Genomic DNA, 22139 nt, shown 5'->3' with positions numbered 1-22139 from the left:
AGGCTTTGGTTACGGTCTGAGAAGACGGCCGGATATTAACTCCCATATACTACAACGCTGCTGAAGGTTAGTGACCTTCTCAGCATGAAAACAAAAACACAAACCCAAGACGACTCTCTCGGTTCCAGTTCTACCTCCCCCTCTCCCAACCCTCCCTTATTAACTGAAGTTTTGGTGGGACGGACGTTATAACTACAATCTCCACCATATGAAGATTTGATACTTAACTTTTGACATGATTTCCACTCAGAAAATAAACTTATTGCATAAAGGTGATAGTTGGGCGTATAATCTAAACAATGAATAATACAAACTACAAAATAGCCTCAGAAAGGACTGGAACTTTTAATGACAAAAGGCATGCACACGGAAAATCTAAAGGTCATGTTTCAGGCGACGAATGGAGACTGGGTGTTTGGAATGCTAGGGGAGTAAATGATCTCAAAGTGAAAGAATTGCGTGAAACTATGGACGTGAGGAAACTAGATATTTTATGTGTGTCTGAAACAAAGAAAAAGGGATGCGAAACCAAAGACATCAAAAACGGCGTGTTGAAAGGCGGATTTGAAATATGGTCAGGAGTAGACAGTGAATTACATGGTAAACAAGAAGTAGGTCTGATTTTGAATGAAAGAGCTAAGCAGCATCTCAGAGACCATTGTATTGTATCTCCGAGACATCTGTGGGCTAGAATGAAAGTAGGAATCAGAAGACTGTTTATCACAGCATGCTGCCCGCCAGTTGATAGTGATCCTAGAGAAGTAAAAGACGCCTTCTGGGATACTTTAAATGGCACAATAAATATTTGCGAACATGGGGAAATAATAATTGTACTAGGAGAGATGAATGGATGGGTGGGCATCCAAAATCAGGATACAGAAAGCTTACTAGGTAATTTTGGGGATCCAAGAACAAACTATAACGGAGATAAATTCGTTAGGCTCTGCTTAGAAAGGGGTCTTGTTTATTACAAATACTTGGTTTATGCATAAAATGATCCATATGTACACCTGGTCTAAAGGAAATAGCCGCAGTATAATTGACTTTATTGTTGCGCATGAAAGACTAAGAGACTAAGAAAACAAAACAAAAGCGAATCAAAATTGAGAACCTACAGAAACCGGACGTGCGAATAGATTTCCAAAAGAAGATAATTGAAAGCATAGATAGGGAAACATGGGAGGACCGTATAAAAAACAAAGATATAGTGGGCGTCTGGACAATGTTACGGGATATCCTTGTTAGATGTACGATCGAAGTGTGTGGTATCGCAGTTGTAAGAAGAATGTCTGGTGATGCGTGGTGGAATGATGAAGTTCAGGCTGCCCAAAAAGCAAAGAGAGAAGCGTACAAGAGAACTTGGAACATCACAGGTCTCAGCAATGAGGAAAGAAATAGACGTAGAAATGATTATAGACATGAAAACAGAATACTCAAACGATTAGTTAAGGAACGTCGAGATACAATTAGAGCACAAGAAGAGATGAAAATACAAAACGACTTTGAAGGAAGCAAGAAACTGCTTTATAAAAAAATAAAAGGAAACAAAAGTACAGAAGTTGTCAACACGAGAAATAGTAGGGGGGAAATGGTATATGATGCAGACGGAATACTAGAGGCTTTCAGAGACTATTTTAGGAGACAATTCGCAGGTGAAGCTATGGGACACCACAACTTCGATGAATACGATGCGATAGAAAACTCAATTGAGAAAGTCTGTGTCACTGAGGTTAGGGATATAATTAAGAACTTGAAAAACGGTAAGGCTGCCGGGGTAGATGGTATTAACGCTGAAATGATTAAACACGGTGGCGAGTGCATACCACATAGACTGCGAATTGATAAATTTACGTTCCGAGATGGGAGACGTCCCAGACGATTGGAAAAAAGCGATAATCGTACCAATATACAAGAGAAAGGCAGATAAAAGCGAATGCAATAATGACAGAGGGATTAGCTTATTAAGTACCGTAAGTAAAATATACTCAAAAATACTTATTCGTAGGGTAATGAAAATAACAGAAGCAAAGATTTGGGAAGTCCAAAGTGGGTTTATGCCAGAAAAATCATGTATGGATCAAATATTCAGCTTAAGGCAAATAACAGAAAAAAGTTTGAGAGTAGGAAAAAAAGTTTTCTGTGCATTTGTTGACCTAGAAAACGCTTTTGACAAGGTAGATAGAAGTAAACTTTGGGAAGTCCTGAGAGAGTATGGAGTCAATGGATGGCTCCTACAAGCTATAAAAACAATATATATAGGTATCAAAGCGAGTGTAAGAGTGAATGGGAAATTGAGTGACTGTTTCGATATTATTCAAGGAGTTAGACAAGGATGCGTTATGTCTTCATGGTTATTTATATTATTATGGACAAGTGTTTAAGTATGGCTCTTTTCGACGAAGAGGGTGTGGATCTCGAAACAGTAAGGGTACGCGGATTAGCGTTCGCAGATGATAAGGTTGCTATGGCAGAGTCAATCGAAGACTTACAAAGAATGTTGAATAAACTAGATGCAAGCATGAAGAGCATGGGCCTCAAAATTAACGCAAATAAAACAAAAACTATGGTGTTCGAAGGAAAGAGTGAGAAAAAACTATGCAATATTTTATTAAATGATGAGCGAATTGAACAAGTTGATAAGTTCGCATACCTTGGTAGCTTATTTACTAGGGACGGGAAGATAGATGAGGAATTAGATAGACGCATAAACGAAGATAAGAAGGTTATTGGTAGAGCAGGCCCCCTCATCAGAAGTAAAAATATATAAAATAAAGATAAAATGGCAATAAATAATTCTATATTTGTACCGACTGTACTATACGGTAGCGAGACATGGACTTATCAAGAAAAAGATAAGAGTAAAATTAAAGCAATTGACATGAGATTCATGCGCATAATATGTGGGAAAACTCTGAAGGATAAAGTAAGTAAAGAGATAATTCTAAAAGAATGTGGTGCAGAGGAGACGCTAGTAGACACATGGGAAAGAAATCGGTTAAGATGGTTCGGGCATGTTGAGAGAATGCCAACTGAACGACTAACGAAACAAGTGTATCAAGGTAAAGTAAATGGCTGCGTGCCCAGAGGTAGACTGCGGAAAGAATGGTTAAAATGTGTGAATGACACCCTAGTTAGAAGAGACATAAGAAGTCACAGAAACACGAGAGCCTGCATGAAAAAATGCATGGACATAAAAGAAGCTGGAGAAGTATGCCAGGACAGGAAAGTATGGCGGCAAATAGTTAATAAAAAGAGTGTCAGTAGAGTGAATGACGCCTGAAATAAAAGACCTTGGCCACTAATGGACCCAAGTGGGGAACCTTACATAACGACTTTGTGAGGATCTTCACTTGGGGTGATTGCTAGAGAGATTGATCAGCAACCTGGGTCGGAGCAGAGTTGCGGAACGAACGTGTTATTTACATAAATAACACGAGAATTCCGGATCAATCTGAAAACTCTCTATCCCTTCCACACACTACTCCTTTCCCCCACCGAGTGAGGCACGCCTACCCCGAAAGGGAAATGGCTTAATGGGTATATATAACGTACAGTCTCGCGAGGATCGCGTTCCACACGCACGCGTGCAACCATCATCTATGCGTCTAGTATGCGTTTCAAATGGTTAAAAATCACAACATTCTATACTGCAAATAAGTATAGATGCAAAATAATCTAAACATTCTAAACAAATCCAGAAGTCCACTTTCATGCCAGTGAAGTAGGGTGAATCTTCAGGGTGGCTACAAGATCGAATTTTCCAATTCCCCTGCCATTTCCCTGGTATTTAGACGAATTCCTCTGACAGGAAATTATTACAAAAGCGAATAACGTCTCAATAATGTGCAAAGAAAATAGTGAAACAAGTCAGAAAAATACGTTTTGCATGGCAGTATGGATCAATTAAGTGAAGGATGTATCCAATCTATCAATAATACAATAACTACACATAAAAAACTAAGAATCGAATTCTATTTTTAAAGAATGTAAATTGAAAAAATATTCATACTGTTATTAGAAGTGCTTCCAAAATAATATTAAAACATATTAATTTATATTTTCCTTGACAGCAACTTCATTTGCCTGCCATTTCCCTGACAAACTTTTTTTCTCTGACATGTGGCCACTCTGATCTTAATTTAAATAATTGAGGGAAGTGGCGACTCTGTTATTCACAAGTCATATAAAAATGAGAATTTATCATTAAAAAATATACATAAACTAATCATCTAATTATTGTTAATTGGGATATTACTAAAGATCTCATAAAGCGACAAAGTACAGTTTTCCGCAACTTTCGGAAAGTTTGCTTTTATTGTTTTTGAAATAGAAAATTCCCTACATTCGTCACAAATAATATAAGTGGAAGAAGTGCAGATAATACGCGTTATTATGTTCTTTCACAATCACTACCTGTTCAGAAAAGATATACTTATCTTTTGCTATCGGGAATACTGGGTATGCAAAATTCCTTGGTGTTATCATAAAAATCAACATTAATGAATTTTAAGAAGAAAGAATGATAGAATATCGTTTGTTTTGTTGGATTTATTATCGAAAACGGCGGAAAAGCTCCTTTATTTAGTTACATGCTGTTTTGAAGTAATGACGAAGCAAATTATATTGAAAAATAGTCTAAGGGGTCGTCCATAAACTAAGAAGCCTGTCCAGAGAGGGGAGGGGGCCACTGAAAGACTACAATGAGCAACATGGGGAGGGGGCGGGTTTCGCTGGCGGTACGTGGTTTTACATTGATATACTTTTATTCTGAATACATTTGTCAACTCAATTGTCAAAAATCTGAAGAAAAATGTTTGCCTGTAATAGATGATTTACATGCATAAAAAAACCACGTGTTTTTCTAGGAGGCGAGGGGAGCCTAGACAATTTTTACGATAGAATACATGGAGGGGGAGGGACTCAAAAGTGACCAAAATCTGGCTACGTGGTTTATGGACGGCCCCTAAAAAGCTGTCTGGTATAGGCTATCTAGAACTTCAAAAAGTAAGCAAATACCAAAAAGAGAACAAAATTATAAGCAGTATTTTTCTTTAATTTTTTTTTATCAAGCAATAATTCAAAATATCAGGAATATTAAAATTTCGTTTAATTTGCAAATTTAAGCCCGAAATTTATACTTTTCTAATAATATTGTCGCTGTTGAAAATTTCATTTTTCCCACAAACCATAGTCTTTACTTAACAATATTTAATAATTTTGTAATCGTAAAACAAGACTACATTTCCTTATTACGTAGATTTCACATTTTTTACTTTTTAAAGTCTTAGGTAGCCTCAACTAAATAGTTTTACGTCGATTTTTTTAGTATAATTTACTTCTCCATTGCTTCCCTCGAGTACGTATAACTTAAAGAAGGATCTTTCCTCAATCCGATGATAAATCCAAGAACTGATACCCTTTCATATTCTATTTTCTAAATTCTTTAACAATGATTTTATAAGGACATCAATACATTCGCAGTGTGTCTACCAAGTTTTGCCCATCAAATTCCCGGACCATTCCTGCCTTTCCCTTGTTATAAATAAAAAAATCTCTCTTACAATAGAAACATACACACAATGCATATAGGTAGTTGCGAAATGCGTAAATTTGCTCGATTGCAATATTACAATTTATTTTTAAAATACATTTTCCTATTTATTACAAAACTCAATTTTAAGTAAGGGAAAAGTAGCGCACGTAGCTCAAAGGAATAATGAAACATGAAACATTATAAGGAAATAAAATGCTTTCCGTATCAAAAATAAAATCAAGGACAATTATCGGATTTTCCCGGTTTGTTTTCATTTCCGGATTTTCTAAAGTTCCCGCTCAGAAGACATCCTTATTTGGTATATCCAGAATTCACAATAGAAGACGATAAGTAAATCTTTTTTGAACAGGTAGTGATTGTGAAATAACATAATAATTGTGAAATTTGCAACTCGCGGTCGAAAAACTTTTGAGATCACCCCCCCCCCCCCATCTAAGACACAAGAAATATTTCCTATATCCCCTCTCGATATTACGTAAGATTTGCTTGACCCCCCCCCCACCCATTTTTCCGTTAAGGATATATTTTCTTACATTAGAGAAAAAACTGTATGGCGTCAAAAAACATTATTTTCATGTTTTCAGATTCTTAGTAACGGCAAAATATAAAACTGATTTTTGTAGATCCAGATTATAAATATTAAAATTAGGCAGAAATACGACGGTTCATTTTTCAACATTTCATAATGACATATTTCAGGAGTAGATAATTCGCCTCGAGCTTTGAATTTGAATGAAAATAATAATGTTTCTACTTATTACTTTGAATAAGGATAATGTCATAATCATTGTCATGTGCAGAATTCATGAAAATAAAACCAAAAACCCAATGAATAAATTTGGACAACCAACATTCCTAATGTAATTTGAAAAAAGATAAAAACTTTCCTGAAAAAGAAAAGAAGTTCGACTTTACGAAGCCACTGCGGATTTTTCATACTCTAGTGCATGCTGTGTCGATTAACTATTCCATGGTTCGTAAAAGACGACTCTTTGGGAATCAAACGCCGTAAAGATCTTTATGTAAAGAGACATGATACGGATGAAATTTATCACGTTTCAAAATTTTCCAAACACTGCTCTGAGACATTCCGGAATCACGAGCAATTTCTCTTGTACTGACGTGAGGATTATTATTGGCCACTGCAGCTAATACAGCAATTTCATTATTTTCTCTAGTGACTGTTGTTGTATGGGTCTTTTTCTTAAGGTTGAACACTTCCATCGGTAGTAAATTTTATAATAGAAAGATAAAATGAAGCACGTGACACAATTCTATTTGGAAAACGTTGAGCGTAGAGATTTACAGCATTATCAAGATTTCTTCCAGCTTCTCCATACACCAGCACCATTTCAATATTTTCTCGCACCGTTAGATACTCTATCGTAAAGTAGTCCCTGGCGGACCAAAGGAACCGAAAGGAGCCTCTACAAAGTACCCGTAAAGGCCCCATAGGGTCCCCATTCGGTTCCTTTTTAAAAAACTAAAAAAAAAACAGCAAGATCAACTTTTAAACTGTTGAAATTCGGATTCTACGTTAAATTTTCTATTAGAAACTCACGGAGTAATTGCAATACTTTTCTTTTGCCGCGTTAAAAATAAGAAAAATGTCATCAACTTCTGCTTAAGGTGACTTCAAGTGCATCCATAATAGCTCAAGTTTTTTCACAACAATATCTTTCATTTTTATGAACAATTTTATTTGTTTTAACTTGGGACATTTTCCCCCGTTTTTTTCACATTAAAATTTTTATTAAAGATTCTTAAATATGCATGAAAAATTTTAGAATGGAGAGCTAGCATCCAGACAAAATTCTTAAAGTTACCGACGAAACGCTTATTAACTTCTACTAAAAGAAGATGCACTTGAAGGCGCCTTCGGCCCATGTAAATGACACGTATTTTATTTTTAAAGTTTTTAACGCTGCAAGAAAAAGTATTGCGATTACTCCGTGAGTTTCTAATACAAATTTTAAGGTAGAATCCGAATTTCAATAGTTTAAAAGTTGATGTTGCTGTTTTTTTTGAGTTTTCAAAAAAGGAACCAAACGGGGACCCAATGGGGTATTTACAAGTACTTTGCAAAGGCTCCTTTCGGTTCCTTCGGTCCGCCAGGGGTATTCGGAATAATGTTTGATCTAATTAAAATGAGTTTTGGCTTAGATGTATTTTTTCTAATTTACTGTATTTAAGGAAAGAAAAAAGTAAACACTTCCGTAATGTTTCGATAGCCTCCGCTGACCTCAATCTACAATAATGCCAGAGATAAAATTTAGGAATATTCAGGAAACACTGTTAGTGTAAACGTATTACTTAATAATTACTTCTCAAGAAGGGACATACGTTTTGGCATGTTTTTCAAAGTAATAATTACTAAAGAGATCCGAAGCTCTATTGCCCTTATTTTTAACCGACTTCCAAATGGTGATTCAACCTATGTTCGTCGCGATGTATTTTTTTTATGTACGAGTTTTTATTGCACTCGTTCAACGATTCTGTAGCGATTTGAAAAATTATTTTTTTCCATGTCAGTCGTGTCACAATGAAAATGGTGTATTTTTTATTGTTCATATATTGCAGAATAGTAAGCGTACATTCTCAGTAACAGTAAAATGAAGAAAAATTTAATTTCGTCGATTACAGCGCCATCTATCGCGAAACGAGACAAATGTTTTAGACAAATCATACGCATTTTTTCCAGAGAATACGAATATGCAATCAAAAATAGGGGTTCCCATTTAAGATTTCGAACTTGCCCTCACCCTCGTCCCCAGGACGCGGTGTGGGGGAATCAATTTTAACATCAGTGTATGTACTCCTCAGAGTGATTAAATAAAATTACACATTTTTTTCATAGAGTGCCTATTTTTTCGAGATATTTAAAAGTCTCAAGTTAAAAAAATCACCCTATAAGCATACTGGTTAATTTTTTTACCATGTGACCGCCATGCGACGAATGGGTAACGTGACCAGATTCCTACCTTACCGCCACCTTTCTCATTTCCCAACTTATGTTCACATGAAGCGCCACATCGAGTTGAAAATTTGGAATAATAAATAAGAAGCACTAAGAAAGGTGGTTCTGGTCCTAATTTTTAACAATTATGAAAAAAGTAAAGAAAAAATTTGCAAAAAAAAACATTTCATAATTATACAAATTTAGGACCAGACCCACCATTCTTAGTGCTTCTTGTTTAGTATCCCAAATTTTCAACTCGATGTGGCGTTTCGCATAAATTTAAGTTGGGAAATAAAAAAAGTGGCGGTAAGGAAGGAATCTGATCACGTGACCCACTCGTCACGTGGCATTAAACGTATCAAAAATATTTTAAAAATTATTAAGTGGCTAGAATCTTTATCGCAGGCATGTGTAATAATATTTAACTAGCATATTATTCAAAACTGAATAGATATATTTAACGTAGTGGCTTGTCGGCTTCTTCCCTTTTTTCTTTTAAATCATATAATCATATATGTTGATGCGCTGATTACAAACCTGGACATGAAAACACCTGCAAATATAATTTTCAGTGTTAAAACTTTAAAAAATTTTGTTTTTTATTAACGAAGTTTATAATTTTATATACACTATCTGTACCGGCAAAAAGCATATTTCAAGCATACGAAAGGAAGTTTTACGCATTTTATAGTAAGGCCATGTAATTGAGTAGTTATTTTGATAGTTTTTGGCTTTTGACGCTTTTAACGAAACGTTTTATGTATATATCATACTTCATCGTCGATTTGCGACTTAAGAATTATTATTGACGTCTCGTGGTGGCGGAAATGCACCCCTGATGACTGATCACAGAAATCTCGTGGGGGCGGGAAGGCAGGCCTGTATCTAGTCACAGAAATAATGTTAAGCTCGCACACCTCCCCCTTTCCAATGTCGCGTAGGGGTCGGAAAAGCACCCTTGTGACTAGTCAAAGAAATAATGTAAGGTCGCAACCCTACCCCTTTTCCAACGCCACGTGGTAGGGGGAAGGCACCCCTGCGACTGATCACATTAATAATGTTGGCCCCTAACTCTTGCTAACGTTTTGTGGCGAGATTAGAATGCATTCATACACTCTCGACTTTAAGAATTATTTAACTTAAAATAATTTATTTTTACCGCTACTGTAAGTTTTTTATTGGTCTCTATTTTTTATATATAACCTTTTTTATGGGATTTTCCATACTACTTTTTGAAGAGAGTTTGCATTCGGTGACACCCACCTCCATTCAAAACCTCACACGTATTCAGCAGTCCCACTCGTTATTCATATCACTCCTAGAATATGAACAGAACCATAACTCATTTCGAGTATCGAGTATTTCGATTTTTCTTTTTACAAACACGATTTTGATCAGTTTTGACCTTGAAAATTATATTTTCAGGTATTTGCATGACTGTATACGTAATTCGCTTTTATTTCGTATTTTGCTCTTCGCGAAAAGCAGACGGCAACCAACAATCTTGCCGTCGCCGGCAATGTAGGCTCCACCTGTATTTAACCTCTTCCATGTTTTGTACTAATATGTATTATGAAGCATTATGAATGAACAAAATCGAATAAGTATGCTTCCTTTCTCAGTTGTTGAAAAAATGCAGGAAAAGTTAAATATTCCAAAAAGGCGTTTATATTCAAAAATTGTACATTTTTTAATAATATATCGAAAAGACATTTTCTAAATACATATTCTTTTTAATATAAAAAAATGGTATATAAACTGATTTAATGTTAAATTACTATAATTTAGTTTCAGTAATATAAATTTCATAAAGATTACGATACGGAAACTTTAAAAGTACTGATATTTTAGTAATACGATCTTATGAATGCATACAAAATTGGTAACACACTATGACCATCAAACTAAACATTTGCATAATGATAGATAATTCCCAAGATTTAGATAAGATTTCAGTAGATTAAAAAATTGAAATAAAAATTTGAAATCACGATTTTAGAAGTGTAAAAGTCTAAAAGTACTCGAGATTTAAAACATTTTATTTCTCATTCTCTTACATTAATATGTGGGCATAAAGTATCGTTAACATTACGGTGAAAATTAAATTTAACTGCATTAGTAACTTAACAATACGCGATTCTTGAGCTTTATTTCGCATTGAAGTTTTCCTCTTCAGCAAGCATGACTATAACTATTTTCGAGAGTACAACTGTGACACATCGAAATGTGTAGAATTTTTTTTGTATTGCTAGGTTCCTTAGTTTTCAAGGCTAATCGCTTTGAGTTTAAATTTAAATCGGTTGCTCTTTTTTCTTATGCAATAAAGATATAGCCCAATATCAACCTAGTTGATATCATAAAAAATGTATCTGAAGCAAATTAAATACCTTTAAGCTAAATCCCTTTCTAACTCATTCGGTTTTAGCCTCGTTAATTCAGAGCCAGCAGAACATAATTTTCTCAAGTGTGGATTTCTGTGTTGAGTGCAGAGTGTGGTGGAACAAAGGGGGTGGCTGGAGAAATATATTAGGAAAATTCCTTAATTTTAGGATTGGAATTCCACACCCGGTCCAGCGCCAAGAATGGAGTATTCTACACAGCTCACGCCGACCCTGCTCGTTATACTGTTGGGCATCAAGGAATGTACATGGTAAGTGTAAATAAGGGGTGTGTAGAAGAAGGCATAGATGTTAGACCAATTCAGAAGTCGCATGTTGCTTATTCAACCAATATATTCTTCTCGCGACACCACTCCAACAAGGGTTGCTGTTCAATCTCTATAGAAATCATCACACGTGGAAAGCTTCATAAAGCCATCGTATGACGCAATTCAAATATAAACGCACAATCTATAACTAATAAGCCCATAAGAAGGTTTATATTCTTTACGAAAACCACAGCCTCCATTAGGGCCCATGAATTTCCGGAATCTTTCTTTCAGACGTCTATCACACTCAGCTGTCACTCTTCGTGACACATTTCTCATGACAAATTTTCCTCCACACATTCCTATCCTGGTATACATCTTTTTTTCCAAGCAACATCTTATGTTTCTATGGATCTTTATATCTTTTCGCTTCAATGTCTTATTCATATATGCCCACATACCATTTTTTCCTTGAACTATCTTTGTGTACGCTACCATTCCCTTCACCTTTTAATAAAATTGCCTTGTTTATGCGCGATAATGATTGGATACACTTAATCAACTCCGGGTATATTATCGAAATCAAGTCCGTTACTAGGAAATTCATTATTGTTTATAGAATGGCTGTTTAGGCGTCCAGATTTCTGAACGAATGGCCCGGCTGCCTTAGAAAGGCTCATACAGGATTCTGGACGTTAATTATGGTTTACAATGTTCCCAAAATTCGATAAGTTCGAATATTTAGGTTAGTTCAGGTTACCATTCGAAAATTTTTTGTACGCACATATCATTAAGTTAAGCAGTTTTCCCTTCTGCATACACACATCTATTTAAAAAAGTTTTTTGTTCTAAATTAATCGACCCTTATTTGTTTATTATAATGTGACACTCGAAAATCTCGAAATATGATTTTTCAAAATTTGGTAATCGGGAAAAATCATGTTTCCAATCGCTCACTGTAAAAGAAGTTTTAAAAATAAAAAATTATTCTTGTACTGAAAATACACATTCACCCACAAGCATTGCAAAATAGTATAACATACCTCCTGCTGTTTTTTTTCACAACAATATCGTTCATTTTTATAAACAATTTTATTTGTTTGAACTTGGTACATTTTTCCCCGGTTTTTCACATTAAAATTTTTGTTAAAGATTCTTAAATATGCAGGAAACATTTTAGAGTGGTGGTGTTACGAATTTTTTCACGCGAAGTCGTCTAAGTGTGCTCGCTAGCTCACCCGCGACAACGTGCGCGACGGATGATAAAAATTCGTAACACTTGGAGTTTTCAATTCTCCATTCTCACATTTTTCCTGCATATTTAAGAATCTTTAACAATAATTTTAATGAAAAAAAACGGGGAGAAAATGTTGCAAGTTCGAAATAAATAAAATTGTTTATAAAAATGCACTATATTATTATGAAAAAATATGCCCGCTGTGAGGGCACATTTTCATGGCGCTTAGCGCCAAGTTTGAGCGCGCCCATGGCGCGTGGGTACGCTCTCGCGCTTCGCGCTCTTTTTCATATGTTTAATGCGAACACTTTAACTAGGTTTTCTCAATATCATGAATATTAGAACTTGAATCGAAAATTATAATTTAAACTTCTAAGGAATTACAGCCATAAATTGTAACTGCAATGTTTTTTTTTAAAGAAGGTTCTCAAAGCACCTACGGATTTGACGATTACAATCTCATTACGAAACCCGCGCTCGATAATTTATGTCCAATTGAAAAACTTCAGCAAGATAATTTGTAAATCATGTTCAAATCTACTAAAAACAACGCTTAAGCTTACTGATCTCTTAAAAACAAAAATTTCATATTTTTGAAAATGATCAAACTTGGAAATTTGGTCTAATTAAGAAATTTCATAAGAATAGTTTCGAAATGCATATGTTTTATATCTAGTAGAAATTTGGATTGATATTTCTTAACTGATTAATTTTTTTTTTCTTTTTTTTTTGAAAATTTTTAAAATGTTGAAAAGCAAATAAATTTTTGAAATTTAATTGAATTTAAAAATGTCAAAATTTAAGAAATTTAAATCAGTCCAAAATCCAAATTAAAAATCCCATTTAACGTCCAATAATCAAATTGATGCAAAATCCTGTTGAATAAAACAAGAATCGAACGACCAAATTTGGACCACAACGAATAAACAAACACTGAAATAGTTTATAAATATATTTGATATCTAGGGACGAATTTAAATGAAATTTCCTAATCTATCAGAAAAATATTTTTTCCTATTTTTCTGAAGATTTACAAAATTTTCAAAAGTATAGAAATTTTCTAATTTTCATCGAAATGGAATATTTTATTTTCATATTTTGCAAGTCTTCTACCCATCTATAAGAAAATTTGACAAAAGCTTCTAAATTTTGAAGATGCTCTAAATTTTTAAATTTTGGTCGGAAATATCTGCTTAACGAACTTGACATTCATTTTGGGAACCTTAAGAAGTATATCAAAGTATATCTCGATATTTTCAAGTATCACATTGAAAACAAATACGTGTCTTTTATGTTCGAACACAAAACACGAGTAATAAACATGTCTAAAATATTTGTTCAGTACTTATCAGTTTTTCTGCACGATCTTTATATTTGTTAACTTTCAGAATAACAAGAAAACCCTTATAGAGTGTAAATTACTGATTAGGACCAGTCTAACATGTTAATAGTAAAATGAGATGATTGAATCTTGAGGTTAGAGCTTGAATCTAATAGCCCAAACGTCTTACTGAATTTGCCCTCCTAGAAATAATCGATTGGACACGATTAATTAACGATTAAGAGTAATCAAAAGTTGAATCGGTTGAATCGGTTAAATTGTTACTAATTGTTTCAATTGTTCCCAATCGGATTGAATTGAGTAAATGCACTTGCCTGCAATACGACCTCAGCAGTTTTAGTTTGTAACACACATGACGCGCACGTTGTTACTGGTTAGATATAAAATTTTTAGTAATTTAACAAAAGTTTTAAGTACAAAAGAATATAATGTTTAGGCGGTATACCGAATGAAAATTTAAAAGTATATGGATTAACAAAATGTAAAATTCATTCCGTTTAACGATGTGACAGTGATGTAGTATGATTATCAGGTAGGCAGTTTGGTATAGCGGGTATATTATTGTGAAACGTTTGTTTACTTTTTTTTAAATTCATATTGTTGGAATTTGTTTAACAGAGTAAAAAATCGCTTGTGAATAATTAACCCAGTAATCAAAAAAATTAAGGATGTCGTAGAGACGTATTTGGGACATCCGTAAGACGTCTTTTATAACATGTCTTTTGGCCATCCTAGGGATGTTCTTAAAATGTCTAATGTCAGTACGAAAGATGTCCCGAGAACTTCAATGTCTTTAAGACGTCTTTAGGTTATCTTTAGGACATTGGACGTCTTAGAAACGTTGATTGGTCTGACATAGGACGTCCTAGCAACGTCCCAAGGACATTTTTGGGATTTTCATAGTTTTGTGCCCACTGGGAAGGCAAAATCAAAATGCTGTAGTGAAAACTTAACCACTAACTTAGAATAATGGATACCGCATTGAAAACGATTGGAAGCATTATAGAAGGTAGGTTGGAGCCAATATTTTGAAACTCAGAATAAATGATAGGTAACTTTTTTAATTTTTAGTAGAAAACTTATCCAATCCTTTTAAGTTTCCTTAATACAACAATTTTGAATTTATAAATAAGTTTGATTTAAAATTCTTGAAAATTATAGTTTTAAATATTTAAAATATTAAATTTTGAATATTTGGAATAATTTGGTTTGCAATGCCTAATCATAAAATATTTTTATTTTAAAGATTTTAAATTATTAAATGTATAGTATTAGATTCATTTAGATTTCATTAGGTTCAAAATTGAATTGAATACGTGCGGAATTCATCACAACAAATGGTTTTCCTTGCATAAGCACAGACATTTTTTATATTCTCTCCTTCCTGAAACGTTGCTATTAAACGCAACATATTTGTGTAATTTTAGTAAAATTTTTTTATTTAATAGTCTGAAAAAAAGTTTATTTTTGGTCTTTATATCCAGTTGTCATTCTCATAATTCCATCAAATCTTATGTAACCGTATGGACGTTTTTCGACATTTTAGCATATTAAAGAATAAGAGTTTATTTTTAATTTACGAATTTTTTTAAACTTTAAAATTAAGAAATTATTAAGCTTAAATGTAAGCAGTTTAGAAACCTGAATTTTAAAATGCTATTTTTGAAGTCTGTATTTTTACTAATTCAAATCAAATCGTAACAAGATGAAAAATGTATATTTTTCATATTTAAATTTCGCATGGCATAATTGTAAATTAAACAACGTTAAAGGCTTCTGAATCCATATTGTACAATTTCAAATGCTTTATTTATAAAACGTTTATATAAGGCTGGTCATTTTTACATATATTAATCAACGTTTTTTTAAGTGTTTTAATTAAATATTCAAAACGCTCAGTGATTAGAAAACTTCCACTTCGATTGGTTTAATTTGCAATTTAGTCTTAAATACGTTAAATAACCAAATTTTCAGCTTCAAAAACTTAAACTTTGAATTTAATTGACCAGCGTAAAATTTTTTTAAACAGGAAATTATTCCAGATTTTTTCTTCAACTTTAGTGGCTACCCTGCGAATAATAGGAAAAGTTGATTTTACGTCAATCATTAGGGGTAAAAGGGAAGTCATAATCTAAGGATTACCGAATATAACATCACCGACATTGATGTAAATTCACTGTTTAATTTAGAAAGAATTTTGTCCATCATTTTGAGTACCTATATTTTAATAAACTAAAAATTTAGAAAGTTGAATTAATAACAACTTTTTTTATTATAACATGAATTTATGTTTTCATAATTGTGAATAATTAAAAATTTAGACCTCTTTCTGAAAATAACATTTTATCTCTAATATTAATTGTGAAATATTTAATTTTATTCAACTAATAAACCCTTGGCATTTTAAAATAATAAACTAATACTTTAATCACTTTTCTGAAGTTTCACGTTTCTAAATTATTCTCTTACATTTTTTTAAATCTTAACCGACTTTGAAACTTATAACCATTCATAAAAATTTTCACAAAAAAAAAACAATCCAAGAGCGCATAATAAAAAATAGAAAATTTTGCTTTATTATTACAAAATCAACTTTTTTATTTTTATCGCCCATCTGATTTTATATTTGGAACATAAAATACTATTAGCACATTTTTTCCGTAGCACCACTTTCATTTGGTAAGAATTATTTACAAAATGGTTATTTACTTGTTTCATAATATACACTGTAAAAAAAATCTATTGAATTTTACATCTCTGGTGGATGTAAATAAAAGGACCCTCGTGTATCGGAGTAACTTTACGAATCTGGTGTGATATTCCAATTCGACCGATAATTTTACATGCGAAGATATAAAATTCATTATGTGAAAGAATAAAATAAAATTTTTCAGGGCGACAGGTTTCGAACTCTCGAAAGCTCAAACTTCGTACAATTTCATGGAGATTGAAGAAACACAAGCCGGACACGTTACCACTTATCTAAAACACATAAGATACTTTGGGTATTTTTTTGGTGTTTAAATATTCCATAAAAAAATATAATATGAAATGTAATTTTACACAAATCTTTTTTTATAGTGTATACTGTTTCAAATTTATATTATTCTGAAAAAGTAAATAACTGTCTTTAAATGATTCCCGCCAAACAAAAGTGATACTATCACGTGGCAAATTCCAAGTACCCGAATGGAAACAATTGGAAATGCAAAATGCTCAATCGTTGCCATTCTGTTTGGCATAATTAAGAAACACGGTTCGGAACAATTGAGATATCAGTTATACTGTTTCTTATTGATCTCAATTGATTATTTCTAGAAGGGTGGGGAACATTAAGACACAATTGAAACCACAGTAAATATTCTATTCGCGTACAATTTCCATTCAGCTTTCTTAAAATTTGTGTTTCAAACAATAAAAATATGCTTTATGCAATGTGCAGGAGCCATTCACAAGATACTTGACGCGTTCAGATTGTTAAGAACAATCGAAAAACTAACAAGGAGGGAAGAGGCGTGTTTACAGTTCCTGAAAAATGTATAACGTATTTTGTGAATAATTCAATTTACAGATTATAAATTCACAAGGCGGATTTAGGTATTTGCCGCCCATAAGCTAACAAAAATGTTCCGCCCTTAGGCTAAAATAAATTAACTACTCGATTTTGAATACAATAAGATATATGTCGTATTATCAAATTTTTCCGTCCTAAGCTGCAACCTATGTAGCCTATAAGGGAAATCTGCCACTGCCTAAATTTGATATCTTGTGTGCAATTATGTAAAACCGAGTTAGATGATTCGCTTGAAAAAGAAAGCAAAGAAAATTCAAGTAAACGAAATCAGCTGACTTTAATCGCTGATAAGATCATTCGAGTTAGGTTGGGTGCGCACTGTACACATATTTAAAAAAATCTTCGTGACATTCTACATTATAGGAAGGTCAAGGACACTTACTCTGAACAATTGTCTCTGATGGAAAATCATTTGAATCACAGACTTCCTTCTGAGGTAGAGCATGCATTTGACAGCTACCATCAGCCCAGAGCAAATAAAAATTGGGCCGACGAGCCACATGTGTCCGAAGTTGGAGAAAACATGTCCTTCAGCCACATCCCCGAGAGCCAGAATTGTGATGGCTGTTCCGACCGTGAAAAGGACCACACTCAGTGCCAAATAACTATAACTTGTGCAATCACATCTGCCAAAAGTCGTGGGTTCCTCATATCGCTCCTCAATTTGGCGCAACCTATTTGAAAGGAACGGACTCTCGAAAACAGTGGCCATATTTCCAAGCCTCGAGCCATACGAACTGCCCCGGTTTCAGGGTTTCAGGCACCGCTTTGCGGTTTGCCCTCAACACGAGAATTTCATAAATTGACACTCAACATCACCACAGACAGACCCACAATGCTTATTCCCGTGCATTATCGAGAACACCCGCCCTCTGCAACTCACGATTTACTACTATGGGATTTCTCTTGAATCTTCAGATTTCCGATGAGCACTGACAAACGATATATACACTATACATTAACTACGTGCGATCAGGACAGATCCAACAGGTAACCTGCTGCTATTTTCACACCACTCAGCTGTTAAGTCGTTTGCTGGCGTATCAAATTGTAATATTATTTTGTACTTTTTAACTGTTAATCAATTTGAACTTTAAATTTTTGGTTATTTTTGTTGCAGCTGAACTGCTCTCGCTGAACTATATCACATGTGCAGGCTGATGTGCGCGTCATAATACTAATTTACTATTCGCGCATGAAGTAACATTTTCGTTGGTTAAACAAAATTTCGACATTTATCTTTTCTTGTAATTTTTAGTGATAACCGTATTTAATTTTTGTTTTGACCACATTTTAACAGATTTAAAGGCTACTAAAACTGACTAAGAAGAAGTACAAATTCGTATATATTTGACAAAAATTGCAATGATAATTAATTTAGTGAAAATTTTGGTGTTTCTCTTTGTGCCCTTTGTGCGCAGAACCACTGTACAAAACAGTAGTATTCAGCCCTATCCGACTCCCCGAACTTTTGTACAGCAGTTGTTGTCGCTTACAAGTTCCACATGACGGGTGAACTCATCCGGCAGCCACCAGATAGCACGTCATTCGTCCTGCTCCAGAAAAACATTGAGTCTAATGATACAAAACTCTTAAAATAAAAAAATTGCGGTTTTTAATGTATTATTCTGGCTTTTGCTGATAATAATGAGATTTTGTGCGTTTCCTTGAATTTTTTGATACATAGAATATGAGTCGTTACAAGGGCAGGTCGTGTAATTCGGGATACAACTCCGGCAAAGAAAAGCGGACCCTTCTTTTAGTTCCTTCAGGTTCAAATCGTCTTCTCGAATGGGAAAAAGCAATTCCTCGACAGGATTACAGTTTATAAAGTGGTCAATATGTCTGTGAGCTACATTTTTTACCTGAACAAATTATTAGAACAAACGAGAAGTGAAGGATCCCGATGGTAAGGTTATGTCCTCATTATGTATGTGTTTTAGAAGTTTTATACTTCACATATTATTAAAGAATAATTTAAATAGAAGTCATACTAAGAATTAAAAAAAAATTGTATCACAGATAAGTTAACGAAATTTCAGTGTTTTGTCTGCATACAAAAGAAATATGAGACTTTATTATTGTAAATAATATTTTATATAAATTTGAGAAGAATTATTTATAAAGTAGGGAAGTAGGTACGTTTTGGGCTTTATTTTTTAAAAACCTAAATTTTTTTGAATCCTCAACCACTTTTGATCTCATTGAGATATTTATCGTTTTTTTTTATTTTGATAGCCTTTATTGTTTTATTTTGAAACCCACCGAAAGATATAAAAAGCTTCAAAATTAATAAAATGGCGGAGGTTTTTCTAAAAATAATAAGATTTGCTTTTAAAAAACCCAAAATTATATATGTATTCCAATTTCTTTTCAAAATTTTAGTTTCACAATAAAGATATCTTGTGAGTATTATGCGGACTAAATAACTTTTGTCGTCAGGTGAAGTTTTTTTCATATCACATTTTCTCACTTTTCTTGTAAACACCGACAAATGAGGAAAAATTTTGGAATACTTCTAAGCAAGTCTAAAAACTTTCTATTAAAATGACCCTGGAAAATTAAAAATTAAATTTGTAGGAAAAAAATCATTCTTTCGGTTTCAATAATGGTTTAGGCCGCATAAAGCTGATAGAATGACTTTCTTATATTAACATAAACTATTTGAAAATATTGGGATGAGTAAAAAGGTGGGATTTTCTAGAAACTATAGTTTTATTTTCTTAAAGTTTGATGAGAAAATTTAAGATTTTCTGGAAAACACCACCTTTTCATTCTTCCTAATATTTAAACAAAGTTTCTGTTAATAGAAGAAAGACATATCAGCTTTGGGCGGGTTAAACCATTTTTTAGGCCGGGAGAATTATTTTTTTTAATAAAAAATTCATTGCTGAATTATTCTCGCAAACGATGCAAAATATCGCAAAAGGTCAAGAAGTCATTTTTATAGGAATTTTAGGGGTGAAAAGATCTGAAAAAAATTTCATATCTTTCGTTTACAAAAAGAATTGGAAGATCTGATTATATAAAAAAAATATTCTCCTGGCGACAAAACCGCTATTTTATTAATTTTGAAGATTTTTTTATAGTTTTTAAGTTCTGTAAAGTAATAATGAATATCTGCATGCCTTAAAGGTGTTATTTATCTAGTATTTACATTGATATGTACATGACACTAAAAATCTGAATGTATGATGGTACTGAATTTATAAATTTTTTATACTGAATTTATGTATTTTGCTTATATTTATTTATTCGTTTAATTCACCCCCCCCCCCCACAGACATCTTTTACACGTGTGTTTTGTTAAAAAATGTATTTTAAATGTATTTTATTAAAAATGTATTTTGATTGTCTTGTGATATTTAGGCAAACAAATTTCTCGTTCTTAAAAAATGAATTAGTAACATTCAAAATGGTTTAATTCCTAATTTATAATACTGAAGAAAATATTAAGATAACTATTAAATTCGCGAATTTCTTCATTCAACTTTCTAAAATATCTATATATCATAATTTTGTTTTGTTACATTTTTTATTATAATATTTCGTTTTCTCTTAGGATTTTTATTTTTTCACGTACTTATTTACACATTTTTATTGCATATTGTTAATAATAACCACGTGTAAAGTTATAATGTTAATAATGTTATATTGAAATTCCATTAGAATAAATTTATATATAATAAATATAAATTGTTAAACGCGTTTAAATGTTACTTGTAATATGTGAAATTTTGAAAATCTAGCGATATATAGCACTTTTAAAATAATCTTTTTCCAATAATCCTTTTACACTTCAATGACTTTTATATTTTTTAAATATCAATTACCCATCAAAAAATTGTCGGTCTTAATTTTGTAACCTGAAACTATCTGGAATGTTTTTATTTAATATTAATTATTGAGTTTTCCATAAGACCAATGCTTTTCTAGAGGAGGACGATTGAGACGCCGCCCGGCGGATTAGTTCACCCGGGAAGTGGAACTTGTAAGCGACAACTACTTTTCTCAGTAGTCGGATAGGGCTGGTAGTATCAGTACGCGGATATCTCTGGCATGCGCAGTGGTTATTTCTGTGTATTTTTAGGTTATGTAACGCAATGTGTAAATTTAAAAATACATATGAATCACTACTGCGCATGTCAGAGATACAAAGCCTACTATTAGGGCCGGTTCCATCAACCTCAGTTAAATCATTGGTTAACTGACAGCGGGGTTAAATGTAATGTCATATTTAAGCGTCGATTATCCTGTCGCGCGTTCCATCACGTTTTTGGAGGTCCCGGTTATCTGACCAGATGGTCGTTTCGAAATAATTCCTATTTTACTTTTAACCATTCGCGTGATTGGCTACTTGTCGCTCGAGTGAAAAGCAAAGAAATATGGCCGTGCGCGCCAAATCCAAACAAGGTTCACTCCACGCTCGTGTCCACGCTAACCTAAAAAAAGTGAATTTGTATTTGTTTTTTGTTCCTGTGATATTTCTGTTTTATTCGTGTTATCTGTGATAAGATGGAAGAAAATAAAGTGATATCGCCTAATTTTCTTCCTAATGCTCCTTCGATTTGATACAGCAAAACATTTACACAAGCTTTTCTTTAGCGAAATCTCGTTTGAAAATCAACGTCGTCGAAATCATCAAAGAAATTCACCTTTTCTTTGAAAATTTGCGGTCTTCTGCGGATAAATTCAAAAATGTCTTCTACCACTTCGTCATTAAACCTCAGAACTTATTCCAAAAACTTTATATTTCGCAACGACATTGCACTTTTTGGGTTAAAGGAGATTAAATCGCCCAAACCGACCAATCTTGACCGGTTAGA

At 33.2% G+C, this 22139-nt stretch overlaps 1 protein-coding gene across 2 annotated transcripts in view; it reads right to left on the bottom strand.

Moving 5' to 3' along the window:
- The window catches only part of LOC117171237, a 25226-nt gene extending 6473 nt beyond the window's left edge, over window positions 1-18753 (bottom strand). Inside the window, exon 1 of one of the 2 annotated variants that reach the window (XM_033358343.1) lies at window positions 17696-18753. In XM_033358343.1, the coding sequence (XP_033214234.1) occupies window positions 17696-18025 (330 nt within the window). In that variant the 5' untranslated portion in view covers window positions 18026-18753. The remainder of the gene's footprint in view (window positions 1-17695) is intronic. The other variant, XM_033358342.1, reaches the window with a different exon arrangement.
- Window positions 18754-22139: the final 3386 nt, after the last annotated feature.

The sequence above is a fragment of the Belonocnema kinseyi genome, chromosome 4 (assembly GCF_010883055.1).
Source record: "Belonocnema kinseyi isolate 2016_QV_RU_SX_M_011 chromosome 4, B_treatae_v1, whole genome shotgun sequence".
In the NCBI taxonomy this organism is placed as follows: Eukaryota; Metazoa; Arthropoda; class Insecta; order Hymenoptera; family Cynipidae; genus Belonocnema; species Belonocnema kinseyi.
This window is presented reverse-complemented; position numbering and strand designations above follow the sequence as displayed.